Genomic DNA, 15338 nt, shown 5'->3' on the forward strand with positions numbered 1-15338 from the left:
TATTTATTTATTACTCATCTAAATAATCCTACAATGAAAATGTTGTCTCCAATATACAAATAACAAAATAAAACTCAAAACTAAACACAAGACAAAATAGGGGCTTAAAATGCTAAAATAACTTGCCTACAATTATTTACTTACTAAGTATTAAGATTGACAGTGAAACCCACATTCATCCGACTCTAAAGCCTTTTCTGTTGATGAATACGTTCTCCTAAAGTGCTTGAAAATAGCTTTTTTCCTTTAAGAGGATAAATAACTTTCCTTATAAATTTCTTTAAGTTACTTTCTTGCTTAGCAAACTCTTTTAGTCAATGCCATAATAACTTCAACCTAGCTTAAGAGGATGATAATCCACACATTTGGAAGTGGTGAAGTATGAGTTCATAATGATTGACTGTAACTCTCAAAACTCATTATAGCATCAAGCTGGATTTATTCATCAGTCTCAGCAGTCTGTGAAACCTGCAATGCTTCCACGCCTTTGTTTAAGCTTATACCAAGACTCACCCTGGTTTTCTTCTAGCAAATTCTTTCAAATCCTTCACATAAAGCCCTGCTCGAATGTCACCTCCACTCTATAAGTCACTAACATTCCCAGAAAGAATTAATTGTTCTGCTCTCTGTGTTTCCACCTGTATTAGTGAACTGATCACATTCCATTACAGCTGTTTTCTTGTCAGGTCTCCCCTGTGAAGCCGACAGTTCAAAGAAGAGCCAAGCACTCATCTAGGTACCCCTGGAGTCTTTCACATAGTAGGCCCTCAGCAAACATTTATTTAATATAACTGAATTATTTTATTTCTCTTAACAGCACTGGAGAAGGATAATGTAAGCATCTTCTTTGAGCTAATGTACCAGGAAACTCCACAAACACAGGTTTCCATGACAACCAACCAGTTAGGAGAAAGCAAGTCACTGTGCTGCTTCCCGTGATTTGGAAGCTCCATGCCTGATTTTCATTAAGCGCCCTATGGTTTCTCCAGGCCCTGGTTAGTGGGACCAGGATCAGTTTCCAAGACTAATTTACATATTGTTATTATTCCGCATCTGTGGCTGTGTGTCCTTGTGCTTGCTGTGGCTGGATTTCCTCCAGAGATGAGTGGTAAGGGCATTAACTCAGGTATCTTTTGAGCCCAGCTCGGTCATGACTGAAGGCAACTCACTGTGGGTCAGACACTGTGCTATTTCTAGCAGCTCCCTGCAGTGCCAGCAATGGAGTGGGCGCTTGGGCTCAGCTCGGGGTAAATACCATTGAATGCCAACTCAACTTGCACTCACACCTGCACCAAACTTGTAACAAAGGGGCTGCCATGGGGTGTTTCTTGGCTTAGGCAAAGTTATTCTCTCTTTGTGGCATGATTCACATGATTCAGGGCTAGAGTAGATGCATGAAGATAATATATGCCCCTCCTGCCAACCCTCCCCTCTTGCAGTTTTCAAAAGCTGGTATTTGTTCAGCCTGATTTGGAGATGGCAGGAGATGCTCCTTCCATTCCTTGCAACCCCCTTCCTCAATCTCTTTGTAATAAAATGATCAAACAATCATTTTTCCCTGCAAGGAGACTCGTAAGTCGCTTTGAAATTTTGCTCCATGGATCAGTGTGAAGTACTTGACTTGGAGTCAGGAAACCCAGGGCCATGATCTGTAAACACTGTTATGTCACAGGCCTGAGCAAGTCACTTCACTTCCCTGATAGTTCCTGTCTCCTCCCTTTGAGGCGGTGAGAGGATACAACACTTACAAGTGTATCATTTTAGAGTTTGCTGTGCCCCACACAAGCACATCTGTCACGGATGTGGGAGCCCATTGCAAATTGTAAAGGCTAAAGAAATATTGATTGTTGAGGATTTGTGATTTAAACTGCAAAGATACAGTTTCAGGAAACTGGCTTATTTTGTATGGTGTTACAAGATGCCTTACAGGGTGGGTCAGATAAGCTTTTCTTAACAATTATGAATTGCTAATGGGATTAGTATCTCCTTGTTAAAGAAATCTTTCCCAATACTGTCATCAAGTGAGGTTCCCAGGTCAGTAACTATTTTAACCAAAGGCATTTTGTTAAGATGAAGAACCTGAATGTTCAAGATTCTTTAAGGATTTTAAAATGAATAGTAAGAAAATTACAAGTAGAAAGAACAGAGCATACTTACTTTTGGAAGAGGAGAGCTTTTTTTTTTTTTTTTTTTTTTTTTTTTTATTTATGATAGTCACACAGAGAGAGAGAGAGAGAGAGAGAGAAGCAGAGATATAGGCAGAGGGAGAAGCAGGCTCCATGCACCAGGACCCCGACGTGGGATTCGATCCCGGGTCTCCAGGATCGCGCCCTGGGCCAAAGGCAGGCGCCAAACCACTGCGCCACCCAGGGATCCCAGAGGAGAGCTTTTTTTTAAAAAAAAAATTTATTGGAGTTCAATTTGTCAACATTTAGCATAACACCCAGTGCTCATCCCGCCAAGTGCCCTCCTCAGTGCCCATCACCCAGTCACCCCAACCCCCCACCCACCACTATTACCCCTTGTTCGTTTCCCAGAGTTAGGTGTCTCTCATGTTTTGTCACCCTCACTGGTATTTTCACTCATTTTCAAGAGGAGAACTTTGTAAGCAAAACAGGAAACCCAGAAACTCAGAAAAGGACAAGAGAAACATATATCTGACTAACACATTTTTAAATATCTGGGAAAAGTCAAGGTAACAAAAACAAGACTAAAAAATGAAACTTTTCTACATGTATGATGGATATAAAGAGATAGTATATAGAAAAGAAAAATGCAAATATCCATTAGAGGAAAATGTATCTAATCTCACTAATAATCAGCAAAATGTAAATTAAAACACCAGTGGAACACGATTTTTAAAAAAATATGTTAGATTGAAAAATTTAAAACATAGTATATAACACCAAATGCTGGCGAAGATCTGGGGAAATGGAGAATCTTATATATTGCTGTTATTTTATTTGAGGAAAATAATATCTCAGTATCTATTAACATCCAAAATATACTTATCTTTTGATTCAACTACCTAGTTTTTGGTTGCTTTGCTAAAAAAAAAAAATTGTGAACACTAATATGTAAAGACACATCTATATTGTGGTTGTGTGTGATTCAGCTTACTTGTGGCAAAAATTGGAGAGGAAGCCCAATATATAGAAAATATACATATTTTCTATAAATAAAAGGATGGTTGAGTAAATTATAATATACCATGGAATGTCACACTACCATTTTTAAACATACTTTAGAATTATTTATTTACTTGGTGGTGGCCATTATATGTATTATAAAATGAAAACTACAAGCTCCGGATTAATGTACAAAGTACGTTCTAGTTTTAATAAAACAAATTAATAAATACATAAATGAAAGTCCATATAAGCTAGTACTTCTGTGCATTTTATAGATTAGAAAGAGTGAAAAATGTGTCCAGCTGATGATGACATTAATAAATAACTAAATGGATGTATTTGGGATCCTAGTATTTGAATTTGTCTTTTGGTGGATTCCTTTGGAACAACAGCTCTTAAGCTTTTAGAAAGCATAGCAATCACTCGTTATGAAACTGTGAAAAAGTACAGGTTCCTGTTGTTACCCTGGATATTTTGATTTAATAGGTCAAGAGCCTAGGAATCTTGAGTAATTCTCTCACTGAAACACTGCCCTCTAGAGGGAAGAATCAAACCTATTTTTTCTGTAACCCTTTCCCCAACTCCCACACAGGAGTCTCTGGGTTCCTTTTACATTTCCCTAAAGACAGTTATACCTAAGTTCCAAGTGAAGAAATGGACATTATAAGGAAACTTTAAAAGAGAGACTGAAATTTGTCATAAATGTGTAGATTGGAAATGTGTGGAGCAAACACAGGATTTAAGTTGGGGGAAATATGTGGAAACATTGAGGGGGCATAACACATCAAGTGGTAACACCACATTTACTTGGGGCCCATTGATTACAGGTGACAGTAACAGGAAATGCTATGAGGAGCAGGTCATTCATTCTCTTCCCTGGACTCCATATTGCTCACCTCTGCATCTCACAGTGTGTTTAGTTCATTCTTTTGCTCTCTTTCTCTACACAAATGTTTTTTCTACTTGTCCATACACAGGGATCAAGGGTAGCCATTGTGGTCCTAGCTAGGCTTCATTTCTCAGATCACATTCCTAATGGAATATAACAGACAGCTTCAAGCCTTTAGGCTTAGATCCCAGGCAAAAAGATATGTTGGCATCATTCCTGTTGATGGACTGGTTTCTACAGGGTAAGGTGACCCCTGTTGCAACTATGTGTGCCAGTGGAAGGAGAGCGACACCTGAAACAAACTAGTTGCAGGCTGCTAGAGCTCTGGGTGCTCCCAATTATCAGAGAAGAAAAGAAAGGTAGAGCACTTGCTCCAAAGATTGGGAGGTTGGAGAGAGTAAGGTTCATAGGTCCAGGCCCTGTTAAAGTCTGCTGTACTTTATGTCCTCAGGTTCTAAGAGCCACTGGCACATATTTATAATATATATCCCTTTTATGATTAGGGTAGTTTAAATAGGTTGCTATTATTTGTACACATCCTGACCTGAGTTGTTCATCTAGATATGTAGGCTAACACCTAATAGGGTCCAATGGGAATTGACTCCAGTCTACAACACATGTTTCCAGATTTCCAGTGGCCAGAAAATTTCTTACTAGTATTCTAAAGTTTTCAAAGACTCTTTTTCATTCCTTATTTGTGGTCCAAGCAAAATAATAGAATCCTGAAATGGTGAAACCTAAAAAAAAAAAAAAAAAAAAAAAAAAATAATAGAGTATAGCTTCTACTACTTACAGATGAGGAAAGTGAATCCAGAGAAAACAGTCCCAAGAGATGCACGATGAGTAAGCCAATGGTCGTTAGCAGCCCTGTCCCCTTGTTCCTGTGCTGCTTCCTGGTTCACATTATAGGGCTCCTCCCTTCAATCTCCATGTCCCCTCCCATCTGTCCATTGCCAACTTTCCCAACTCCAGACAAACAAATAAAAGCAGCAATGGTAGTATCACTGATAATAAGAACTAGCGTTTGGTGAGTGTCTACTGTGTACTAGGAATATAATATTCAAATTCATTTAATTTCTCATTTAATTCTCTCATTTGAAACATACACATACACACCTCTTATTGATAAGGAGGCTGATTATAATAGCGTCAAGTAACACGAATAGGAGAGGGAAGGGGGGTATTTTTAACTTGACTAGATAAGATCTTCCTGCCAAAAGTCCTTAGAGAGTTCTGTATTTTTCCTGAGAACATTTAGATGGTTCATGATGATACATTCAGGTGAGTATTTGTAGATGTCTCCCCAGTGAAATGAAAGACATAGTGGGAGCATTGTACTCACTGATGCTTGACTTAAGCCAGAAAGCATATGAATGGCTTACAGGAATCATTAGATATTCTATCAAGCAAAGATTTCTCAAAATCCAGGAACTAGAAATTCTATTTGTGGGCTTCACAATACATACATTTATCATATAACAAAGGTAAAAACTTAGGACACTGAAGTTTCTTATTGTGGCTGGAAGGATGTGACAGATCTTTTATTGTCCTGGTGTCTATTTTCATTTTTGTGCTCAAATGCTTAGACTTCACCAGAAGGATGTCACTCTTTCCCCTGACTTGGCAGCCAGGCAGAAAGTATTTGCCACCACCAAAGGCAGTTTACTGGTCACTGTTAATATTTTTGGGATTTAAATTAGTTTGTGAAAAAACACACCAGGGCATTCATTTCTTAAGGGTGGCGGGGGGGGAACAAAAAACAAAACCCAGAAACGAAATAAAGCTCTTTTTGTCCTCACTCTTGAGTTCAAAATATCTCCATTTATTTAACTTTTCATTTTTAGGTTCTGTTTTCTCTTTATATACTTATTGCCTTTCTTTCATTTCTCATCAAAAACTTCATAACTCAAAATTTACAGGATCTAAAACCAGATAAAGAGCCAATATTAGACCTAATACTTATTGAGTGACTGAAACAGACTTGGAATAAAAGATCCCTTTCAGTGGGACTTGAGCCAATGCTCCATGTCTGCCTTACTGACATGTGCCCAGAGCTTATTTTACCACTATCTAGAATCATCTCTCTTCTCACGCTTATGGTTTTGACTTCCATCCTCAGCTATGCTATTAGCTTTACACTGAGGAAATATGGCTCACGCAGTAGCATATCATTTGATATGAAGCCCTGACTCTTTCACAAACCTATGTTCTGACCTGAAACTAACTCCCTTGAATCTTAGTTTCCTTCCCTTTAGATGAGGGATGAAGTTTGAACCAGTTCAGTAGGGCTGACAGAATGACACATTGCGCTGTGCCACCACCCACACCCCCCCCAACCCGTATATACAAAGCTTAATTCCACACTCAAGTTTTCAAAAATATATAATAAATACAGCAAGACATCTTTTTGGGGTGGCCTCATGATTCAGTCTAATGACTCTTAAGCAAAGTATAACATTTTCTAGAAAGATGCTGTGGGAAGCTGAGACTTGCAGAGGCTATGGAGTTATAAGTGATATTCAGCAAAATTCTTTTTCAGAATGCATTGTTATATCATTTATAAGGCTTATTTTTTTCTAAAAAAAGAAAAAGAAGGCTTTAAATGGCTGTATGATGAACAATAATGGAAAGGTTCTACACTGGCATCATTAATCCATCAGAGCCTTCTCTTCCACTACATTCACAACAGCCTCAGAGTCCTTCTGAACATAGTATGCCATTGAGCTTTCAGTTGATAATTTGGACTTTGCAATGACATTTTCATCCACCTGCTAGTCCTGAAGCACTCCTCCTGAGAACCCTCAATAAGTCCTTGCTTTTTTCCTTTATGACATATTAACAAAGCAACTCTGCTCTCAGTGGAAACTCCAGAAGCTAAATAGAATCCCACTGTGATTTCAGCTCTTACCTGTCGCAAATCATACACACTTAAGACAATGGAGATAACAGACAAGATGATGATGGCCACAGAGTATTCTATGTAACCTTGGGACAGCCACAAAGTTAGGGTAAAGGCTTGGAACACGTAGAATGGATTTAAAACCTGCAGGTACAAAAACAGCATTTGAGTTACTTTCATGGACCTTAGTGGCAATCAGGATGATATTTCTTTATAGAATTCTTTTCCCAGTTTTTACAACACACAACAATCTCTAACATTTAAGAATTCACTTAGAACTCAATTTCAGTAGGGATCCCTGGGTGGCGCAGCGGTTTGGCGCCTGCCTTTGGCCCAGGGCATGATCCCGGAAACCCGGGATCGAGTCCCATGTCGGGCTCCTGGTGCATGGAGCCTGCTTCTCCCTCTCTCTGCCTGTGTCTCTGCCTCTCTCTCTCTCTGTAACTATCATAAATAAATAAAAATTAAAAAAAAAATTAAAAAAAAAAAAGAACTCAATTTCAGTAGAGACAATGTCAAGCACAGAGAATACGCCATGGTGGATGCCAAGTTATGTTAAGCACTCAGAGCCTGGCCACAAATTGATCATTCTTATTTATTTTAAATTTTGCGAAGTATTTTAGGGGCCCCTGGGTGTTTCAGTTGGTTAAATGTCTGCCTTCAGCTCAGGTTGTGATCCCAGGATTCTGAGATGGATCATCGGGCTCCCTGTTCAGTGGGGAGCCTTCTTCTCCACCTCCCTCACCCTCTCTTCCCTGCTGCTCCTCTCTCACTCACTCTTTTGTGCACGTGTGAATAAATGAAAAATCTTTAAAAACAAAAAAAGAAAAAATACTTTATCAATAAAAAAACTAATAACTTATTTTTTAATCCAATATTTACCCATAATGGAGGAGAACCATGATTTAGTCTCTTTTTAAAATGAACTTCAACTTTGACCATTTTTATTGCAGTTCCTTCTTCATGTGATCTCATGCCACAAATTGAATCCAGGTATGTGAGGAAAATGCAAGACTGCATTTGCATCCAGGTAATTTAAAAATTACAGACTCTTCATGTCACAGGTCTTAGCAAGATGCTTTGAGAGTCAGGCAAGTCTGCATGGGCCTGACCTTGAGCAAGAAGGGACATGGTACCCAAAACTGTGGTGAAACCCATAGGCAGAATGTATTCCCAGCCCAGAGCGGGCCATCTGTGCATGTAGTTTTTAGTTTCTTTATAATATCTTCAACTTTTTTTATTCACTCAATTTTCCCCATTTTGGTCCTGCTGACACTATTAATAATGATGGCAGAGACAGCAAACCTGAGGAGCTAGATGGAGTCATATGATATATACACATAGTGTGAATCAAAGAGCCCATCTGAGAAAAAACAAGGATTATTTCTTGGTGAAGTGCTCTTTATGATGATTATGAATTAGATGAAATATTACCTAAAACCAGTACCATTCTTTTTTACCTCTACTTCCTATAATTTTCTAACATGCTAAATAAACTTCTCCTTTAGTCTCCAAGATGAACTGACATCCGGTTAGTTAAGTTAATAGGCTGTATCTTAGTTTCTCAAACCCTTGGATATATTTTGTACATTAACAAAGCTCTTGTTCCTTAATGTTTCTTATTATTTCCATTGCAACATGCTTTCCTTACAAATTATAGCTCTTCTGTTTGTTTGGCATAAAATGCTCTAATTGTAGATTATGCACTAATGATAATATGATTTTGAGTTTATATACACTCAGTAGAAAATTGTTTAAATACTTCTTGTATAGGAAACAACAAAATCATAATTAATTTAGCTCCCTTATTCAATATTCTTTTGAAACCAAATACAGAATAGTTTTACCTGCTTTTTTTTTTTTTTTTTCCTACTAAAGGCCCAGTAAGTAGGTAGAGAAAATATTATCACTCCTTTCAAAATAGACAAAATTGACACCTGGGGGAATCTTTGGCAGTTTGAAAATGAATAAAAATTTTAAAAAGCAGCTTGCTTTTTGGTGGTGGAGGAGATTGTGTGTATGTGGGAGCATGGGGTAAATGGGAAAATCTCAGTACCTTCTAATTAATTTTTTCTGTGAACCTTAGATTGGTTTAAAAAAAAGTATAATAAAACATTATTTTGAAAAACATGACTGGGATGCCTGGGTGACTCAGTGATTGAGCATCTGCCTTTGGCTCAAATAATGATCCCAAGGTCCTCGGATTGAGTCCCACATCAGGGTCCCCACAAGGAGCCTGCTTCTCTCTCTGCCTATGTCTTTGCCTCTCTCTGTGTGTCTCTCATGAATAAATAAAGTCTTCAAAAAAAATAAAAAATAAAAACATAACCATGCTAAAGAAACAAAATGTCCATCATTATAAATTAGCAATAGACTAGAAACATGCAGCATGGAGTGAAGACTAGCACAATTGGCCCACTGGGTTCCACACAAGTACTAGACAGTGATGGCTAGGAGCTTGGTGCCACAGGGAATAAGACCAACAGTTGCTCCACAATTGGCAGAGGCCAAACCAGGCTTGCTCCCCTACCCCAGAGAAGAGGCCAAGAGAAATCACCACCAGCGACTGTTCCCTGGCAGAGGGCAGAGTGGGAAAGAACAGAGTTCATGGTGCAACTGTGAACTTGGCCAACCCAGCTGGCCCAAGGCCTGTATCTCCTAGAACGTTGGGGAACAGAGCCAGACACCCAGGAGAGGCCCTGGTTCTGAAATGGGAGCTATGGGGACTGTTAAGAGACAAACTCAGAGCCATACGGGATGGCAAGTGAAGACGGAGAGAAAGAGAGAAGTGATGGCAGGGGAAATCCTGCTTCAGGGAGCTCACTGCTGCCACCACCACCACTAATAATAACTTCAGAGTACACTAAGAAAATATCCCTAAATAAATAAATAAGTAAACCCACTAACAAAGCAAAAAGTCATCCTTAAGAAAATCGATAGAGTAACATGAGAAAGATCAAACTAATACATTTAAAATAATCAAAAAGATCATAAAAGTAATAACAATACCCCCACCACCATTATAACCATCATCAAAAACTTAAGAAAACAAAACAAATGGAAAATTATAAAACAGGAACCTGTCTCTCACACTGGGAAGGGATTTTTTTTAAGTGGATTTACTTTAAAATAGGGAGTTATTGAAAAGGACTAGTTAGAAATCCTGGAATAGGGGCACCTGGGTAGCTCAGCTGGTTAGGTGTCTGACTCTTGATTTTGGTTCAGATCATGATCTCAGAGTCATGAGATCAAGCCCTGAGAAGGGGCCCATGCTTAGTGGGGAGTCTGCTTGGGATCCTCTCTCTCTCCCTTGTCCCTCCCCCCACATGCTCTCTATCTCAAATAAATAAATAAATAAATAAATAAATAAATAAATAAATAAATATTTTTAAAAATCCCGGAATAAGGGGCACCTGGGTAGCTCAGTTGGTTAAGCAGCTGCCTTCAGGTCAGGTCATGATCCCAGGGTCCTGGGATAGAGTCCCACATCAGGCTCCCTACTCAGTGGGGAGTCTGCTCCTCCCTCTCCCTTTGTCCCTGCTTGTGCTTTCTTGCTCTCACTCTCTCTTTCTCTCAAATAAAGAAGTAAATAAAATCTATTTTAAAAAATCCCAGAATAAAAAAATATGTATTTATTGAAGTATCAAAAAGAAAAGAAAACCTCTATGGACAAGAAAAGCATAGACTAAAGACAACAGGGAATAACAAAAAGCAGTTATATGAAATAAAGATTTTGTTCAGATCAAAGTATCCATGTATTGACTAAAATTCCCCTGAGTACCAGGAAGTAAAAGTAAAGGACCATAAAACATTTTTTTTTCAAAAACAGATGAAAATAATTACCTGTTTAACAAGCAGCTTCCATATGGGCTGGATTCCTACCTCAATGGCATTGGGCCCGCACACTAATCTTCTGTAGGAGATTGATCACCTATTAGTGCCACATCTAAAATCTCATTTATAAGTGAGTATAAGCCACACTAAGCAAAAGTCACTGCTCTACCCGTTAAGCACTTTGTGCCTTTAATAAAAAATTAATGCACAAATCCTAAAATATTAACATTTTTTAAAATGAAAGTGCATGATGGACAAAGTTGTTTTTTCACTTAAAAAATATCTTAAGTACAATGCAACTCAAGCATCAAATTGAAGTTAGTAAAGCATTTTGAGTTATTTTTTAAGTAATTGTATTCTAAGAACAACTAAAAAGACACAGATGTAAAGATATTTCCTAGAATTCTCAGGCATTCTAGATTGTTCTTGATGTTAAAGATCACTTCCATCTTACCTTGGTCTCTTCAGTACCTAGGGCAGGCCTTCAATATGAAAATAAATACATGAATGAATGAGCCAATGAACTGGAAGAGCCAATATGGTCTTCACAGCTAAGCCTTTGTAATTCCACACATATGCATGTTCAAATAAGAATGTTGTATAGCATTTTATACACAAAATTATCTCATTTAATTGTCACAATGGTCCACAGGAAAGGGCCAATATCCCCATTTTGCCAATGGGAAAAACTATCCGTTTGGGTGTTTTGCCGAAAGTATGCAGATCTAGTATTAATTGTGACAATACAACTTTTAAGCAGAGATGACTGTCAGAAATAGCACTTAGCCTTTTATATGTATTACCCCTATGAGATTTCCTAGTATCATCTTTATTAGAAAGAAAGCTGAAGTTCAGATAAAGTCAGTAACTGTCTCAGAGTCTCAGAGCTGGAAAGACGTAGATCCAGGCTTCACACCCTGGTCTCCATGCCTCCACTTCACACTCAGTGAACATCAATGCTGCAATGTGCATGAGGGGTCCTTGAACTAAGGCATAAAATAGCTGAGTCAAGGTTTGTCTGACTTCCAAGCCACATCTTTCCAAGTACAATTCCTGCGTGCATGGGTTTGAGAGGACTCAAACCAAGGTTTTCTGACTCCATGTGTGAAAACACTGAGGTGCAAGGATGCTGGAAGACAGAAAGGTCAAACAGCATACACTGCTGGGTTGGGGATATCATGTGTCCCCAAATTTCACACTGGGAAGAGAACATAACCCAGGCCACTTTGGTGCTCAGGATCTTCTCTGGAATACGTGGAAATAACCTGTTGTTGGCAAAATGTCAGAACTTAAAGTGTCAGAACTTCTCAGAATCCTGAACTTGGTCTTCTTTCTTTCTCTCTTTCTTTCTCTTTCTCTCTCTCTTTCTGCTTGGAATGCCTTTCCCACTTTCCTCAATTTATAAAGGGCCTTTCAGCCTGTGAGAGTGAAATCTGATGATAGAGCCTAATGGCATAATTTGAGATCTAACAGACCTGGATTTGAATCCAGCTAAACCTTTGCTGCTCGTTGGACCTGAAGCCAGATTCCCCTGCATCTTTGCATGGCTTACTCTCTTTCATTCAGGTCTCTGTTCAAATAGCACTTCCTTGTTGGAATTTTCCTTAACAATTCTATTGACAATAGCCACCCTGATACCCAACTCAGATTCTCTTTATCTCCTTACCCTATTTCATTTTTCTCTATAGTGTGCTGATAATATGAATTTGCACTTTATTTTTTACATGTTAGTAGGCATACAAATAAGAGATGGTATCATTCACTATAATATAGACTTCTAGAGGACACTAGTATATCTTGAATGCCTAAAACAGGGCCTAATACATATAATGCATTCAATAATTATTTGTTGAATGAATATGGGGTGAGCCTCCATTCCCTTATCTATAAGATGGGTTTGATAATACATTCCTGGTAAAATTGCTATCAGTAGTATAATATAAACAAGAAAAGCATTTAGCACAAGTTCCAAGGGCATGGCAAGTTCTCAATAAATCCCAGTTATCTTACAAGTCTTCCTTAGTCCCATAGGCACAATTAACTGTGTTTTTCTCTCCTCTGACATGCCTCCTTTTCTCAGTGATAGCAAGCACCTCTTTGAATTAGAGCATATAGTTATATGTGTTTCTTCTCAAGTTTCCTAGACCCTCTTTAATGGCAGGGATGGAGCTTTTTCATTTTTTTTTCTAGCATCTAGAGGCACACTGTATGACATAGAATGTTTCCTAAGTATTGGAATTAATTAATGAAGACCTTTGTGACCCATGTCTACAATTACCTCTCCCCTAACAAGGCTGAAAACCCAGCTTACAGAACTATAGAAGCACACGGTTGTGGAAAGTCAGTTTAGAAAGAAACAAGGCAAGTGCCCGATGCTCTTCATCTCTTTCTGTCTGGTCAGATGGTTCCCAGTGTTACCATCAAAGGGAGCTCAGCTCCTCTGAGGACAGACTCAGCAGATTAATACATGACTATAGATTATCCTCTTTAGGAATTGTCTGGGCCACGTTTGGATCGCAGGAGCCTGGCATGCTCCTTGTTGGTTGGTCTTTTCCACTATCTCTTGCTGTAAGGTATTGGGTGTTTAGGATCATGTACTCATCTCAATCTGAACACAAGCCAGGCAGGATTTTCAGGGACATTGACCAATGGCTGAGCAACCAGAAGTAATGGAAGGCTTGAAGCTGGGTTACATGAAGAAAGTTCCGGGGAACAGAGGAGATAACACATTCTGACTAAAAATCTGATAAGCTTTTGAGGAAAGAAAAGAGGCCCTGGATTTATTCTGGGAGGCCTTACAAAACTAAATAGGCTGAACAAAATTATGTAAACTTGCCTTAATATTCAGAACTAGCCCTTAGGGGATAATTTCTTTGGAGGCAGAAGGTCCCTCTCTAAAAGAGATTGAAATATTTCTTAACAGGGAAGCTGTGGAGGCCATTTCAGGGTTGGCTATGACCTACAGTTGAAGGATCACTGAGCTTTCCTGCAACCATTCCATAATAGTAAATCTGCTGGGATATATTTATTTCTGAAAAATCAAACATGAATGACTAGGAATACTTTCATCTGGGATGGTCTATGTCACTTTTCAATTTGATTATTTGTTCATTCATTCATTTATCAATTTATTTTTGATATAATGGTGGAGAATATGTTGTGTGCTGGGAACTTTAGACTCCAGATAGTGAAGAATAGAGTAGGGGTCCTCAAGGAGGTAGGAGAATCACTGGTGAGCTTTTTCAAACCACACATGACCATTCTGACTCCATTCTGATCACCCACCAATGGAGTCCTTGGCAGGGAGGGACACCTGAAGTCTTTTAAATAGTTAATGCTAAGCCAGGGAGTTCTGGCATGACCCACTTCCATGAACCGTGGAATATTTAGAGAGCAGGCTTATGGAATTAGAAAAAGTTCCCGGGCATCTAGTTCATGAATGAATAAAGATAGGAGTAGAGAACTTTCTAGAACATTTTTATTCCTAAGGCCCTCTGAAAATCCCTCTTCAGGATAATGTTATCTCTCCTCATGTCCTGATTTGCCTTTTTGCTACTGAAAAGTGACAGTGACATAAACATGTGCATTTTCCGTCTCTGCCTGGCTAATAGGAAGCCTAAAGAGAACATTGTATTTAGATTTTGTGGCTTTTCATTATGAGAGAGTTTTGTGTCTCTCCTCCCTTTATTTCTTCATGCTTTTCATGAAGGCAAGCTCAAATCTATTTAGAAAACTAATCCAATACCATGCAACCAACCAGTCCATCAATCACATTTATTAAAAAAAAAAAAAAGCCCTCATCTCACACTAAAAAATTAAAGAGTGTGGGAATAGTTCACATTCTACTTGCTCCCTTTACTGTCCAACTAAAAAAGCCCATAAATAAAATCTGCCTATATATTTATAAGGAAATTATCTCCTCTATTCTTCATATTTGGGAAACTATACTCTTTGTCTTGCTTATTAGGTTGCCAAGCTCTTTATTGCATGGACTAGATTTAAATTTAATTATGTATGATGTTTATTAAAGCTTGGCACTTGATAAATAAGGACAAACATAAGGTAGTCACACTGATGGGCAATCTTTCCTGTGGAAATGGTGTCCTAGGCAAAAGCCAAGTATATCTACAATAACCAACTAAATTTCCTAACTAGATCAATCCTTTGCTTGTCTGGTGCTTAATGCTATCAAACCAGTATGTTTTTAGTGACTTTGAAAACATTTTGTGTTCCAGCGTATTAAGTATTGCATCTGAAATGCAGTCATAATATTGTCTTTCTGTCTCTCAGAGGATTTGGAGGATGATGAAGCAGATGTCTATGAAATGACTCAAGATTTTTTGAGGAAAGAATAAAAAAGGCAACACAGAGGAGACCGTTTCACAGTCCTGAGGGAAAAGATCAGATATTACCTGATTGGTTTTCCTTTTTAATAAGTTTGCCTAAGATTAAAACAACTTAAAATATGTCTTTGTGTCTGGTAAATAAACTGGAATTATATGAGGTTGATGAAACATTATGGCAACAGCTCACTGATCAAAAGCCATTTGATATCTCAATTTCTTCTGGCAGAGTTCACTCTCAG

At 38.4% G+C, this 15338-nt stretch overlaps 1 protein-coding gene and 1 long non-coding RNA gene across 2 annotated transcripts in view; one reads left to right on the plus strand and one right to left on the minus strand.

The window, feature by feature from the left end:
- Positions 1-15338, minus strand: part of ATP13A5 (ATPase 13A5) — a 106553-nt gene that overhangs the window by 70444 nt on the left and 20771 nt on the right. The window contains exons 6-7 of the mRNA XM_077880102.1: positions 10763-10832; positions 6929-7063 (exon numbers count right to left, since the gene is read on the minus strand). Coding sequence (XP_077736228.1) covers positions 6929-7063; positions 10763-10832 — 205 coding nt within the window. The remainder of the gene's footprint in view (positions 1-6928; positions 7064-10762; positions 10833-15338) is intronic.
- Positions 6920-15203, plus strand: LOC144302607 (uncharacterized). Its single transcript, XR_013369545.1, has 3 exons — positions 6920-7069; positions 7873-7949; positions 15044-15203. It is a non-coding gene; the product is annotated as an uncharacterized LOC144302607 (long non-coding RNA).

The sequence above is a fragment of the Canis aureus genome, chromosome 31 (assembly GCF_053574225.1).
Source record: "Canis aureus isolate CA01 chromosome 31, VMU_Caureus_v.1.0, whole genome shotgun sequence".
Classification (NCBI taxonomy): Eukaryota; Metazoa; Chordata; class Mammalia; order Carnivora; family Canidae; genus Canis; species Canis aureus.